The 16,858-nt window shown below is 35.4% G+C and overlaps 1 protein-coding gene across 1 annotated transcript in view; it reads right to left on the bottom strand.

Annotated features, from left to right (window-relative positions):
- LOC137655867 (protein O-linked-mannose beta-1,2-N-acetylglucosaminyltransferase 1-like) overlaps positions 1-16,606 on the bottom strand; it is a 45,310-nt gene extending 28,704 nt beyond the window's left edge. Inside the window, exons 1-10 of the mRNA XM_068390061.1 lie at positions 16,322-16,606; positions 15,746-15,842; positions 14,661-14,797; positions 13,453-13,632; positions 13,059-13,275; positions 12,077-12,204; positions 10,836-10,906; positions 8,023-8,158; positions 6,775-6,899; positions 6,243-6,444 (exon numbers count right to left, since the gene is read on the bottom strand). Coding sequence (XP_068246162.1) covers positions 6,243-6,444; positions 6,775-6,899; positions 8,023-8,158; positions 10,836-10,906; positions 12,077-12,204; positions 13,059-13,275; positions 13,453-13,632; positions 14,661-14,797; positions 15,746-15,842; positions 16,322-16,495 — 1,467 coding nt within the window. The 5' untranslated portion in view covers positions 16,496-16,606. The remainder of the gene's footprint in view (positions 1-6,242; positions 6,445-6,774; positions 6,900-8,022; positions 8,159-10,835; positions 10,907-12,076; positions 12,205-13,058; positions 13,276-13,452; positions 13,633-14,660; positions 14,798-15,745; positions 15,843-16,321) is intronic.
- Positions 16,607-16,858: the final 252 nt, after the last annotated feature.

The raw sequence follows: 16,858 nt of genomic DNA, 5'->3' as shown, positions 1-16,858 counted from the left end.
AAAGGAAAAAAACTGAAAGGTTTCCCAAATAAAAAGTTCCTTTATTAGAATTAAAACCATTTAAGCTAAGAAAGAATGAACGAAACGCTAGAATCGGTTTACACTTACTGCAACGTGAAACCGTGAAATACTCTCTCTCTATCGTAACGATAGAGCGCAAGTTGAACGTTCTGAACGTCAACAACTGCGGAGACTAAACAAAACGTTAGTTCAACTTTGAAAACAGTACGAGACTATCAAAGAAATTCTTTCAAAAACATTAAAATTAAAATAGCATAAATTCTTAACAGGAAAAACGATATGACGGGCTCAATGTTAATTAACTTCGGTTCCAAGTAAGGACCGCCTAAAATTGAGTTAATCGAAGAGGCCTATAAATGGCGGAGAGATATAAAATAAATCTATAACTTTGTTAAGCAAAATTACCAAAAACCTAAACACACTTCCGTCTAAGGGAAGGGTGGGTATAAAAAGTGAAAGAGAGTCTATACTCTCTTCGACACCAACACTTCCGTCTAAGGGAAGGGTCGGCCATTAAAAGTGAAAGAGAGTCCATACTCTCTTCGTCACCATAATTAAATCAAATTAATTCCAAAAGCTTGCTAAGCTAATGATAAAGCTTCCTGAATAGCGAAGGCTAAACTCTAGAGCAAATACATCACCAAATCGTGAACAATAACTCCAGAATCAACAGCGTATCCAAGTAGGTCTAGCCGGTGGCACGACAGAGGAAAAATTGAGTTCTTGTTGACAAGAAGTACTTGAGTACCTGCTCACAGATGGCGCTGTTGTGTACACCCCCACCTGTATAGCGATCGCTGGCGTATCCCGACCGTAGATTTCTGTCGGGCAACAGAGTTGACAGCTACATGATCATCGGGTAAGATTAATATTGAAAAATTTTGTTTACAGAGGATCATATTCAAGAAAGCAAAGAAACAGTAATGGGATTAAAACAATCAAAAGAAATATGATTACTGTAAATTAAACAACAATAATGTTTGGACTGCTAATAAATTCTGAGGTTAGTCTTGTGTTCAGAAATATAATGAACATACCTTTACTGTAAAGTAATCGGTAACAATTCTTGGAATGCCAATAATATCTGAGGCTAGCCTTGATTATTTGTCTCTATCCTAATTTTTGCTCTTATTCATATCCCCCTTGGTTACTTTAGTGTGAATATATGAAAATTACTGTGCCGTACATGTTAATATGTTCGCAAATGCACAAGCACAAAAACATTAACATGTATGAGTTTATGATTGCTTATTAACTATGGAATTTGTTACCTACACACTGTGGGGAGTTACCTGAACACGCTACATGCAGAAAAAGTGAAGTGAACTATACAGCATTATGTTTATTACGTGAAAGTACTCCAAAGTAATCACTTTAGCAAGAAATATCAATAACTGTGGGAACAATCCCTTCAAATTTTGTAACCAGAAAGCCAGTGCATATATTACAGTAACCAACTGCAAATAACTATTGATAGATAAAAACATATATGGAAATTTTGAAATACATTAGACAGGCAAATTCCAATTTTATTCTTTTTCTATTTTTTAAGCAAAAAGCAGTGCATACCATACCCTTCTAACACCGAGACTCCAGTAAGAATGGACTACTTGTACTTTCAATGCTAGACTATAAAATTCACTAGGTATTAAGTATTAAAGTCCCTGTATATCTGGCTACTATATGTGGGTATGATAATTATGATGAACATAAACTACAAACAACTATTCTTAATACTGCATGACAAAATTTACATAAAAACTAAATATAGAAATATGAATATCATGTTATAAAATGTTCTATAATCCCCTAAACAAACACTCCATTAATTGCAGAAATGAAAAATCACAATTTTAAAATTTTGTATTTTTCTTAATTACTGTATACCTGATTTCTTTAACAGGAGTAGGATTAATTAGAGCTGGAACTTTGCTACTAAGGCTAGGTTTCTGCTAAGTCTTAACAAGATGGTCAGGAAGAACTTATGGTGTCTGATATGTATGATCATCTAAAGTAATGGGTTTGCATACATCTCTATCTATCCCTCTACTAAGGAGAATGCCAGAGATACTTCTACACTTAAAATTACAATAAAGTTGCTTGGTTGGGAGGCTTTTCTGTATTAAATGGCCAATCTGGCAAATAACGGCACAACCACTGCACAGCAAGAGAGGGGAAAGAAAGAGGAAAGAGAACCAAACACTTTCACCTTTCATCCTTGGCATGTCGCACTCACTATCTTAGGGAAAAAAATAAATCTTGTTCCACGAGGGAGTTGGGTTCATTACACAATCTGTCAAGCAGCAACCACCAATTTGAAAGTAAACATATCCAGGAAAGTGTGGGTATATTTCCAAGGATAGTGGCAGGTGAAGGTCATCTGGCATTTCCAGACTCAAACCTTCAAGACTTGCACCACTGTCAGAATATGGACTACTTTTCCTGATAGACAGATGTAGAGGATCTTTTTATATATCCAGACATCTCCTGTGCATTGAATCATGAAAAATCTCTTGCGCAAAGGAGACTCTGGTTAGTAGCCACCCAGGAAGAGAAAGGGATGCCACAGAGTAGTGGTGCTTCTATAGATGGGGCTGACAAAGTAGGTCAGGCCATTGAGGTACTTCTTTTGGTACTTTAACTAGGAGCATGAGCATATATGGGTACCATTCAGCGTATGACCACTTAGGAGTCACCAGACTTATTCAGAGATTCATTGGTTAATGTTCTGCTGACTCGTTGAATCAGAACAGCAGAAAAATGTTGATTGACGTAGTTCCATGGATGTTGGAAGGTAACCTTTACAGCTACTAACAGGTTCAAAACTGAGGAGCAGAAAATCAAGAGCTTCTTGTTGAACTGTGAGGCGAATACATCTATCGATGGCCATCCCACACAGCAAGAAGCCTCTCTGCTACTAACGGATGAAGAAACTATTCTGCACCCGATTTTTCTCTGATGACCGAGTGCATCGACTAGAACATTCCTTTTGCAGAGAATAAACCGCACTGACAGGTCTTGGCAACTGCTTTGCAAACTTCCATACCTCCTTGCTTGTTGACAGGCCACTATAGGTCATGTTACTTGTTTTTGCTCATTAACGCACAGACACTGTCTGAAAGCTTATGCAGTCTAACTTCCTTCAGGTCAGGCCCCTTATGCCATTAGTTTCCTCAGATGTGCGACCCATTCTTTCTTGGACGCATTTGTGAACAGCAGTATCTCCAGAAGAGGGTACTCTAGTGGAGTTCCCTTAATGAATTTCTCGCTGTTCACCCACTAGGCTAGATTGTCCCGTACCTCCCGTTCCACTATTACAAGATGGGGAGGCAGATCGCTAGCTACTGACTAGTGACAATTCAAACACCACTGAAGAGTCGCCTAAGAGGAAGAAGCTTCTCCATTGATGAGCTGTCTAAGAAGTCAATGTGATTGTTGAGGTGGAAGTTCTCATTCGGTGAGGAAAGGTCATACTACCTACCAGATCCTACTTACACAGTTGCCTGATGGAAACACTCTCGATACTGCCATGTCTAGCAGCACATTCAGGTATCTCATCGTCTGCTGGGGCATGAAACTGCATTTTTCCTGATTAACCATTATCCCCAGGCTAAGGCAAATGGAAAGAAGTCCGTCTTGATCCATAAACAAATATAGAACAGAATCAACCAATCTTAAAGATATCTCTCAGATGACAAAGGCCATTGGGGTTCACTTGTTCACCCAAGTAGAGCTGATAGTGAATGCAGTACTTGGGGAAAACTTGGGGAGTGATGGCCAGTCCACCATAGCACAGAATTTTGAACTGGTACACTACACTCACTCACTCACTCACTCACTCACTCACTCACTCACTCACTCACTCACTCACTCACTCACTCACTCACTCACTCACTCACTCACTCACTCACTCACTCACTCACTCTCTCTCTCTCTCTCTCTCTCTCTCTCTCTCTCTCTCTCTCTCTCTCTCTCTCTCTCTCTCTCTCTCTCTCTCTCTCTCTCTCCAGGGACAAAGCGGTACTTCCTGTAAAACCAGTGGCCACTGGGGATAAGAGTACAAATCTTTCACATCTATAGAAAGCCTGAAGGCGTATCATACAGTGAGCACCGTTTACTTCTTGAAAGGAGTCTGATGGACAAAATTGATCACGGGAGAGGTTGATGACAAGTCCTCCCCCCCCCCCCCCCCCCATTGACTTTTCTACCAGGAAAAGAAGATTGTAAAGGCCTGGAGAACCATCCGGTATGACTTCTAGTGTAGTGTTCTCCCAACATCTTTACCCATGCTTGTACAGCAAGGGATTTCCTGGAACTCGGATGGTATGAGTTGGTCATCGGTTTCTGACAATGGAGATTATCCCACCATTGATGGGAGAGCTAAGGTAGCCTTGCCAAGGTCATTGAACTCCCAAACAAGAGCAAAGATCTTCACGAATGTACACTGCATTTAGCGATTCTCTGTCTCCACAGGTGAAGGTCAGAGTTAGATGCTAAAGGATAAATGTAATCCCAAATCTAATACTCTCATGAGAGAGGTTTCAACATGTTCCTTTAATTGATTCATCTTCCTCGTGTACTGTACTCCTATTTTGTACTTGGAACAAAACCAGGAAGGTAGCCCTAAGAAGGGGACAACAGTCTGAAGGTCCAGCTCCTCAGAGGCTGGGGTGCCTTTTGCTTTCACATCCATTTTTTATGACAAATCACTATGTACTTTTATCACTGAAGGACTATACAGCACATGGCTGCATCCTTGAACAACCTGTCTGTGGAAACAGGAATTTCTACAATGTCGGCGTCAATGACCTTAGATGTCAGGATGCCTGAAAACTTTAAATCATTCATTCATTCTACAATGTGATCTTGGTGTACCTTGTCAACTTTCATACAAGACTTTGTAACAATCCTGTGATGTTCCTCATCTTGACCCATTACTCCAATGCATTAGATCTCTCTCGGCCATGCAGGAACATCCCCTAGTAGACGATTGATCTCTGCATCGTAAAGTCTCTGGGACCTGAATGGTCCCATTTAGTAGGAAAATCTCTTATGTTCTCGTGGATCCCTAAATGATAATTCAAGTGTTGAGAAGAGCAAGTGACGAATGTATTGTGACACTTATGTTGTGATCGTTAGAGGAATAGTGAGAAGTCCTATCAAGTGGTAAGCAGTCTTGTGAAGCTCTGGGACTGGGGGCACTGTCGCAAGGTGTCCTTACGTGTGGTGTCCTCGGTGGATGAACGATCACGCTTAGAATGGTAATGTATGGTGTTCTTGCATTGGATAAACTGGCACATGAAAACCTTGTGGAAGTAGTCCTAATTTAAGGTAAGCAGGAACAAAAAAAAATCTAGTAAGCAGAGTCAGCGAGTAAAGGCCTTTTGCGTGAATACTTAAGGTATGGGGGACCTGTTTCCTGCAGATCGTGCTTCTGGAAGTCTCTCAGTGCTCCTTCCAAGGCTCAACAGTAGAAGAGTAGGGTACAGCAGTTGAAGTCTTGGAGGTCCTAGCATCTGCTAACACCTTCAGTACCTTATCTTCATATGGATCGTCATTGCTGCCTAATGAGGGTCAAAACTTTCTCTGGTCACAAATGCAGGCAAACTTCGATGACGAGGCAGGGAGGTATTAACTTCACTAGGGGATGGTGATACTCTTTCCTTTACTGAAGCCTGTCCTGAGAGTAAATTGGGTGCCCTTCCTTATTGGTTTTCCTTTCAAAGACTCCATTCTAGATGCCCCTGAAGCCACAGTCTCTCTTAGATGACTTCTTCCTCCTTGACAGTACTCCGTACCATTGCACCAGAGGCCATATCTTACACTAGTAAGCGAGTTATAACTGTGCACAGTCATCCTCACTGTACAAAGGGCACAAGAGATATGGGTCCACATCAACATAGCTCATAAGCTATCCACAATTGTGGTCAGGCTTATAAGGGACATCTATCACAGAGAGACAAATAAGCACACACAGAAAAAGAACAATTAAAACAGGTATAAAAACTCTAGACTACAGGAACTTGAGTACATAAATACTGCTTGATTAGCTGAAATCAAAGGGGCTACTCAGTGGACTGTTGGGTGGGCAGGGCTTACCCAACACTAGTTTTCATGAAAAAACAAATCACAAAAATACTTGATTAATAGATCTTCAGCACCTACTTTATATGAATATACATTACATATTTCCTTAAAACAAAACTTAACATTTAACATACCTTCTCTGGTGTTGGCCATTTAGACTCCAGTTCTTCTTTGTATAATGAACGTTTAAGTATCCACCCCAGGCCAGGCATAGTTTCTACTCGGTAGAGTAGAGCAGGGTCAGTACTCGTATGTTCATAACCTTGGTCATTCCAAGCACTAATACAATATACAGTTGGGTCCTCTTCTAATAACCTCAATGTTTGACTAAAGTAGCTGAAATAAGAAATATTGAAAATGAATACTGTAATAGCAAAGGTGTATCAAAGAAGCATTTCACAGTTTCACCTTATAGAAGTGAAATAGGACATTACAAAGACATGTAGTCATTGAAACATTGAAAGTGCCTTCTTATTGAACAGCAAGATGACAACCATTTTACTTTTTCATATAAAAGTTCACAGGACATTAATGCAAATGTAGGAAAATAATCAAAATTTCTTATTACTGTTTTACAATTAATATATAATCACAATAAAGGCAGTGTACTTAAATTTTTGTTTCATAAACAGTAATGCAATTCCAATTTAATGATTCTCAAATTACCTAAAGAAATCAGGTGATACATCTAAATCTTCTTCCAATATAATGGCATAACGAGCAGCTGGAAAAATGTTGAATGTAGCTGTGAGGGAAGCTTTGTAGTGTTGTGCTATACGAGCATTTCTAGCCTGGAAAACAAATTTTTTCGCATTAATTAGAGGGTCAGTGGAAAATACTGCAATGATATATAAAAACTATGTACTAAGCTGACTCCTACTGATACTTAATATCACATTACAGTACAGTATTACAGAATTATTATACTTTAAGTACAGAACTGCTTAATAAATGGCATAATTTCACAGAAATATACATGATGTATTGTACTGTACTACATCTGTATTATAGAAAGCATAGTTTTATTTAAATACACATGCTGTACAGTATTGTATAATAAATTGCATTATATTGAAATATGATGTACAGTATTGTACTGTATTATAAATTACATGTTACAGTCATCATCCCCCCATTCCATGCTTCATTTTAGAATTATGATATGTCATATACTGTACATGTGAAACACTAGAAATGAGTTTAGGCGAGGTTTAGTTATCTCGAAACAATAACTGTAATTTTGAATTGAGATTTTATTTCCACTCTAAAAACTACTTTTTAAAATATACAGATGCTAGTTTACCCATAAGAGGTAGGTACTGTATGTTATGTCTTAACGTTTATCCACATTTCTGTTCATTTGTAACAGCCACTGATTACATATCTCATTTACTCTTTTAAAGTTAATTTGGATTTATGGATCTTTTTTTTTATTTGAGCTATACAATCTGGTACTGGTGCCAAAGATATCATTCAGTGTTCATTGTTAATTTGGACAATCATAAGTATTGATTTTTTTTCATGTACCATGAATAAAGTGGTGGAATTACAATATGTTAAAAAAATGCTAAACAATAACTCAAAAGTTAACATAACAGTACACTGACAGTTCAAATATATATATACAGGCAGGCACAAAATCAAAGTCTGCCTTTTGAAAGTGGGATAATTGTGAAAAGAGACAGCTATTACAGATACTGTACACTGTACAGCATTGTCATTCTGGGGTTTCCGATTCATTAATTATTCATAGACAAGATGAATTACTTTTATAAACAGAGCTAAATATTTGTCTCTTAAATAATTAGCTCTTTGCATCAATAGGTGTAGGAGGATATGATGAAATATTTAAGTTTCATTCCAAAACACTATTTCTCTATAAGTAAAAACAGTACAAAGAAAAATTAAACTCACCCCTAGTGGTGTGTGTTGTATACCCCTTAAACCAAACAACTTGGTGACAGCAAGAGGTTCTTCATAATAACCATCAATGAAAACTGTTATCATTTCGGGATTAACACCTGGGGCTGCTAACAAGGAACGCAATGACCTGCCATTAACAGAAAAATAAATGGAGTCACTGGAAATTACAAATCTCTGGTAACTTGTTCATTGGTTTTAAACATCTTATATAATGCAAAGCCAAAAACAAAACAATATACAGTAATGGAATATTTACATCAGATATACTGTACGTATCAAGTAAACAAAACCTTACCAAAATAACTTCAAATTAAATATTTTATTCCTAATCTTTGTCTATGTTAACAAAACATTTCTCTTAGTTGTAGCGTTGTTTGCCAATATTAACAAACTACTTTTCTTAGTTGTACTGTTGTAAGACACTACTAGATGACACAGAAATATTCCAGGAATGTGAGTTTCGAATGATAGTTTATGTATACAGCAGTACCTCAAGTCTTCCTTGATATTTGTTTTACAGAAGGACCGTAGTAATGAAAACGCCAAGTTGCACAAGGAGTAATGAAATTGAATTCATCCATTCCAAAACCCCAGAAAATCTACATTGTATAATGCGTTACCGGTATTTGAATAATGGAGTATTATGTACTGTATATACTTGAACACTAAATAGTACAGTACTGTATAAATAGACAAAAAATAATTACGATAAATCAAAACTTAACAGTAATTTACCTGTACTGAGAGGATTTGATTCCTTAAGGAGATAATGTTACGGAGGAGGAAAGACTTTTTGAAGGGGGAATGGAATTATGAATTTTGATTCATAAGCCCAAAACACTGGGATTGGGGAGGCAATTCGTCACCCATGTGCAACTGAAGGATTACTCAGCAGTTCTACTATTTAGTAAAAGTTGGGAGGTTGAATAGCGATAGCAACATGAAAAAAAGGAAGCAGAAACAGAGGTTTATTAAAAGGCTAACAAGCAAATGCACCTAACGATCAAAAGGATGTTGCAAAGACCCTTGAGTAACACATATGTGAAGTTGCATCAGTAGTTACCTGTCTAAGACATTCTGCTCCCACTTACAAAACATGGCCATGAGCTAAACTCCCTCAGACCTCATGGGAAATATCAAGTCTACAAATATCTAGATGCCACCATTTTGAAGATGGCTGCTCTCTCATTATGTAGCAACTATGAATGTTTGCAACCCTTTAGTAGAAGCCTGATGAACTACTCCAGTGATAATGCAACCACTGTAAATGAATCATTCAAGAACCAATCTGAATTATCTTGGTCATGAGCACAGTATTGTCTAATCTACAATACCATCAGCATCTTTAATAAGAAGCCAAGTTGTTGTTATGCTGAATAGGAGCATTATCCTGAAACCACCTCAAATGACATTGGGCTAATGCAATAACACAACCTAACTGTATTTTCGCTCTCAAATACAACAACCGTGTTCTACGGCCTTTGTTGTACTGTGCAAGAAGATAAACTTATTCCCTTGCATCCAAGATAGCTTCCAGGACAGCTACTTGCATTCAGTTTGATTTCCACGAATCTTCCGTTGACCTCACGACCTTTAGCACTCATGGCTCAGTGCTATATATTCAACTGATGTACTATGGTGCCCAGTAGTCAATACAGTATTCAACCAACATGCAAAGACACACTGGCCTTTGGAGATTAAACAGGGTTTGGTAAATACCATAAGTTAAGAACTTTGAAGCACATCACTAACAAAACTTGGCTTGTTAAGTGTGTATTAGATATCAGTGCTGCAATGTCATATTCATCACCATCTCTGCTATAAACAACTAGCCTAGCCTTCTATGTATTTCTCTTCTCCCTGAACTAAAAGCAGCTTCATTACCACTCAAACTTGATATATACTTTGCTTATGAGGAACAGTAAGGCAATTGCATTACTCACAATGATAATTTAAATCATAGGACTATCCCTGTGCAGTAATTACTAACAAATCTATTGGAGGGAAACTTCAAACACAATAAAACTGGTCTCAATTAGGAAGAGGGGTACGCTGAGTTGTACCGATGGTGACAGACAAACTGAAATTACAGGCCCTGGCACTTTTCTTCTTACCATTAACTGCTAGTATATGTTATTAATTTACTTTGTGTCTATTAAAAAAAATGAAAATAGGACTTTTTTGTACAACTTTTAAGGGTAAATGTCAATAAAGCACGATCTGGAGACGAGTAATATGAACATCAAGGAAGTATAGAAACAAATTATTATTAAAATTCCCTTATTCTTCCATTCTCTTAAGTAAATTTTAGATTTATTCATACTCAATGATTCAGTTTAGTTTATCAATTCTTGCTTCTTGAATTAAGTCAACTATTTCACATTTCAGTTAATTCACTGAAGTTTTATTGGTAGTGTATTTACTTTCCATACAATTTCATCATTTGTACTGTACATGCCCATTTCTTAATACTACAGTAGGTACTGTAATTTGTGTTCGTTTTTATACATAACTATTGAAGATTCAGTATTTTAAAGTAATATTGAAGTTTCAAAATACTGTACCCTAATGAAGGTAAGGAACTAACTGAAAAGAATTATCTAAACTTGAACATTTTCATTAACCCTCTGGTGATCCAATGAAGCAGAAAAACATTTATTGCCATAAGTGATCCGATGACACTATTGCCACATTGTACATGACTTATTTTCGGGAGAACTTGGGCGTAAATACGTGCGTCATTCAAGGAAAACGAAACTCACACCACAAGTAGGCAGATCGAACAGTACCATTAGAGATCTTACCTGTACAGGTAGTGTGGACGGTTGCTTGCAATAATAGCCACTGGTACATCATGAACTTGATTGTTCAGCAGCTGCAAGAAAATAAAGCAGTTTAGAATTAAATTTCCAAAAAGGAATATAATAGTTCCTTCCCTCTCTGAGAACAATTCCTTCACTTTGTGTACTTGTAGTATCCCGAGTATTCAATATGCCTGTACTAAAAAAAGGCAAATATATCTGAATACAAGTTACATTGAGTCAAAATATTATGTGGTAATTACAATTGATCACTGGTGCCTGCGAGTTGATATGAAAAAATTTAAGTGCATTATCCTAACCATAAGTAAAACTACTACTACTTCTACCTGTAGAAGAATTCAAGTACTACAAAGTCAACAGTCTGTCCATTTAAATTCTTACTTCTTCCCTTTTTTTACTCCTAACTCAAATATTCTTTGGTTTATCCTTCTATCCAAATTTCTCAATCATACATACCAGATTCGGTTAGTTATATCACAATTAATAAGGTTTACACTTGAATTTCATCGTGAACACAACCTCTCTATGGATTTATCCATTATTAACAGGTAATTTCAATCTATTTTTAAAGGGAAATATTTTTTTTTTTCAAGAAAACTACTAATAAAAAAAAAAGGATAAAAGTATGATTTATGAATCAATATCCTACACAATTAACCTATACAATTACATAATGCTCAATACCTGTAGCTATCATTAGGTTGACTTGACCAATGCCACTCTTTACCCTCAATCTTTTATCACAAAAATGTTTCTCATCTTTATTGTTTTGTAAAATTACTTTCATTTATAAATTTTCCTTGTTTTCTCTTTCTGGTAGATTATCTTACATGCACCAAATAACTCCTATTATGTTTAGTGAAAGATATTCTGCTACAATTCATTAATCTAGAAATTTTGACAACATGAATTTGGTACTTATTTCACTTAGGACATCTTTGTGTAATTATTTGAGACATTCTGTTTACAACTTACCTCAGGTAGTAATGAAAACCTCTGTAATAAGTCTATTTTACTTCGTAACAGAAAAAACCGGGGTAAACTTTGCAATTTGGCTTAGATTTCTTTTTAGTAGACAAACAGTGAATAGTTAAAGGATTCCATAAAAATTATTTTGTGAACTGGATATTGCCAGTAATTATCCCGAAATATTACACACTTCAGAGAAAACCTAAAATACTTTCATTCAGTTGTTATATAACTTGGTAAAGAAAATTACTTACAGGTTCTGTGGTGAAAGCCAATGGAGCTGGATCTGTACATGAACACACTGACCCGTATCCTTCAATATGGCTGCAAAATTCACGGCGGCGGCGATGGTCTTCTGTGTCTGGCCAGGTGCACTCGCTCTCTATGGATAAAATCGATTATTCAAATAATTTGCAACAACATGATATAAAATATTAACATTATTACAAAATGTTTACTTGAGGGAAAACTAAAAAAGCCATCTCAGAATGTGTAATAAAGCTAACATTCCAAGTTCAAACTAAACACTCTGCAGAACACCTGAAATAAAGTGTCTTAATGCTTCTCCAGATATATCACAGTTTTCTGAATATCATAAAGAAGCTATAAGGGTAAGAATTAGCAGTACTTCATACATGATAAAGTAGAAAGAACATTAAAGGCTATACTGTAGTGTTAATAAGATATGACCTCAAAAAATGTCATCATTGAAAATACAGTACGTAGAAAATAGGTAGCAATGATGAAAAATAAGATTGGAGTGAGCCTTCATCGTGGCCATATGTCATTGCCATCTGAATAAACTTTAAGAATAATAAATGCTAAAATGTTTTCTAACTTATTTTCTCGTAAAATTTTCAGTTATTTCAATAATTACAAACTTGATTTGAGGATACTTTTAAAAAATCTATACTAACGTTGTAAGCTAATCTACGCTTTGAGTCACAGGTTTGCTTTGACTTTCAATACTTTTTTTAAAGTACAATGCATGATTAAAATATGCGCAAGACTCAACATTTACGGTAGTTTTTTTTTTCCAGTTAGTCGATATTATACCTTTCCTACTTCAGCAGCATGAATCTTCATCTAATAACCTCAATATTAACTTGAATAATTGAACAAATTGCTCTAAATAATGAATGAATTTCTCTATAAACGATGAATAGTAAGTGCCTACACAATCTTTTTTCCTTTTCATAGATTATAGGGGTTCTGAAATGAACTATTGCAACTAACCTTCTAGAGGTACAAGTGGTACTTCTGCCCTAAGCATAATAGGTGTACCCCATGAATTGAAATCAGGACTGCGGGATAACTGCTCTCCATAAACACGACCTCCTTTTACAGCAACTAAAGCCCACATGTCCCGCCATCCAAGTTCATGTGAATGACTGCTACCTATGCGTCTCAGAGCATCCCGCCCTCCACCCTTCATTTGAAAAGTACCTTCATCCTGAAACAAAAATAATTTTGTTATACACTTCCAGAAAGCACAAATATAGTATTTACATACAATACTTGAATGCATTATAGAAATTTAATTAAACCACAGTCAATACATTTCTGTAACGATATGAGAAAAATCAATGAAATTAAGTTTTTAAAGTGATGAAACACATGTCAAATTCACCTTTATGGCTAGCACCAATATTCTTCCTGGGGAAACCATATTTAGGAAGAGTGTCATTGCCTCATCCTCATGAGGAGAGTAAGTATCAAACACCCGTTGAGCCATAACAGCTCCGCTTGCCTGGTGAAGCACAAGGACATGGATTCCACGGCCTTTCCGCTCATCACTTTCCTCCACAATCTGAAATAAATAAATTTTTACAGAATCAGGTGGTATGGTATTTGAAAAATTAAAATTTAAATTATTTCCTAAAAAACAGTAACTTTGAGGTATTTCAACAACAACAACAAAATTGGAAACAAAACAGGCAAATTCAGTTTTAGTAATATACAATAGTAGCAACTGGCTGAGCAAGGAAGTAAAATATTCTTGAATTGAAACTAAAATTATTTATTATGAGAAATCTAAGAAGTCTATATTCAACTATTGTTACTTTATAAGTTTAACTATTGTTACCTCACAATAAAGAAGCCATGCATAATAAGCGCACACAAATGTGTGTGAGTATATATATATATATATATATATATATATATATATATATATATATATATATATATATATATATATATATATATCACCTATCAGATGTATTTCACCGTCCTTCTGAAACAAAAACAATTGCCAGGCCACCATTCTTTTGGGGACTTGACCTCAGTTGTGGTGCAACAATTATATAGAAGTACTGTATATTGTTAAGGATACAATACATCCAGCACTCCAGCAGTTTTGTTTGTTTTCCCTTGCTGTATTAGGAGCAGTAAACTAAAATTATTTTGTAGTCACATTCAAGCCCTAAATAATAGGAGAAAATCATAAAGTCTTGCAATTTACTAGATTCAAGTGAATCGTAACAGAATTGTGCTGGTTCGTAACATTGGTAATTGCAATTGTAAGGCACACGACAATGTCCTCGAAGCTGACGATATACACATATGATGGGTGCCTACGTCCCTCTCTATCAAGCTAGGGCCAGGCAATGATGGCTGATGACTCGGTAGTTAGATATATAGGCTCACCAAAACCAGCATCCCTTGCTCACAAGGCTGGTGAGGTTACAGACACCATGAGAAACTATCAAGCTTGAGAGGGACTTGAACCCTCATCCAATAGATTGCTAGTCAGGGAGTTTCCAATAGGTTTTAAAAATATACATTAAATATTATATCACTTGACCATAGTGACTTTAAAATATAAATGTAACTTACTGTAGCACCATCAACGGTAACAGAAACTCTACTCTGACTGGATACGACATCAACAGTAAGGGTTTTAGGAGGTGACTCCTGCAAACGCAGATTATTCCTCCGTCCTACACCTGCACCACCTCCGTTTCCGTCACTCTCTGAAAAAAGGCACGGGGAACCAAAAATAAATTTCCTGCTCTATTGGCTGTCTTATCAAACAGAACCAAATATCATACAGTAAATTTGATTATCTCAGGCTATAAAATGAAATACATTCTTTAAATACATTCATATGCATTTGCTTAATATGTACGTTATTAAATTGTGCAAGACCTAGGTTTTTTATTAATTAATTCACAATATTTCCCAGAAAGGAAATATGATAAAAGAAACTTGGCTCAAAGGCTCACACACGAGGTATCCACAAAAACTTTATGAAGAACAATTACAGGAGCATACCTCATCTTTACATGCACAGAATGTTGAAATACATACGTACGTACGTACGTACATACATACATACATACATACATACATACATATATATATATATATATATATATATATATATATATATATATATATATATATATACACACACACATATATATATATATTATATATATATATATATATATATATTATATATATACACACATAATATATATATATATATATATATATATATATATATATATATATACATATACAGTATATACATATATATATATATATATATATATATATATATATATATATATATATATATATATATATATATACATACATATACAGTATATACATATATATACATACATTATATATATATATATATATATATATATATATATATATATATATACACATATACATACATTATATACACATATATACATACATTATATATATATATATATATATATATATATATATATATATATATACTTATGTATGAGTAGTATAGATACATACATATATATTTACAAGTACATTTATATATTCACAAAACATAAATCAGAATCCCAAACACCACCGTCAGCGTATTACAAGGACGTAAAGCGAACATTGAGGACGGACGAGTGGTATTGACGAAGCGTCAAACTTACCAATAGTTGCAATGGGAGTCCTCAGCTGTCGTGTCTTCTCCACGATAAAGGAAACGTTGATGGCAATTGTCGCCACAAGCACAAGCATCAGCCCGCCCTGGATACAATACATCAAGATATTGCAATTTAACCACGTGTGATACGTGGGGATATTAGGTAGCAGGAATTAAACAATTTAATGTCACATGACAACCTTGTGTTAGATTGACATTTATGTAAAATTCATGTGCATTTAATTTAAAGGATTAAGCAATGTTGAATTACAAAATATTAATTTTATTTGGGATTTTATGCTTAAAGCTAACTAAACTCAATCATCAAATGTAAGAATTTAAAAGTGAATTATTACTTAAGAAAAAATATTAATTAATTAGCGTGTGCGTACATTCATATATATATATATATATATGTATATATATATATATATATATATATATATATATATATATATATATATATATATATAATAATACTAAAAATAATAATAAATATTATATACTGTATATATCCAAAGCATAATATACACACATGTAAATATATATAATATATATGTCAATTTAGTTTAGGGAATATTACCTGAAAGAGTTTAGCGAGTCTGGTTCCTCTGGGGAAAATAGGGAGATGTCTGTGATGGAGAGTGGTCAGGCTGGAGCTCCCGAAGCCACTCTTGGAGCCATAAGTCCCTCTACGCCCCTGTGCCCGACGGGGAATGAAAGGCGGCGCCCGCGGGTTGGGGCGCCACGATTCCATCTCCTTCAAACGCCACCCACACACGCCGTCCCTCACTCCCCCTCTCACCGCCTACCTCCTCCTCCTCCTCCTCTTGTAACTGGTGTCACGCTAAGCAGACAGTCGAATGCACCATCTGCAAATAACATTATCCATTAGAATAAAAAAAGAAATATCAAACGAAATCGCTTGGCAAAAACTAATATTAATAAAAAAAATATGCAAACACTGCCTGAAAAAATATAAAAAGAATTATATGCATTTATTCATATTTTATTTTTTAGAATAAGATATCAAACAAAATCACTTGGGAAAAACTAATATCAATAAAAAAAATACGCAAACTTGCCTGAAAAAAAATATGAAAAGAATTACATGCTTTTA

The sequence above is a fragment of the Palaemon carinicauda genome, chromosome 16 (genome assembly GCF_036898095.1).
Source record: "Palaemon carinicauda isolate YSFRI2023 chromosome 16, ASM3689809v2, whole genome shotgun sequence".
Classification (NCBI taxonomy): domain Eukaryota; kingdom Metazoa; phylum Arthropoda; class Malacostraca; order Decapoda; family Palaemonidae; genus Palaemon; species Palaemon carinicauda.
The sequence above is the reverse complement of the archived record's forward strand: the minus strand, read 5'-3'. Positions and strand labels throughout refer to the sequence as shown.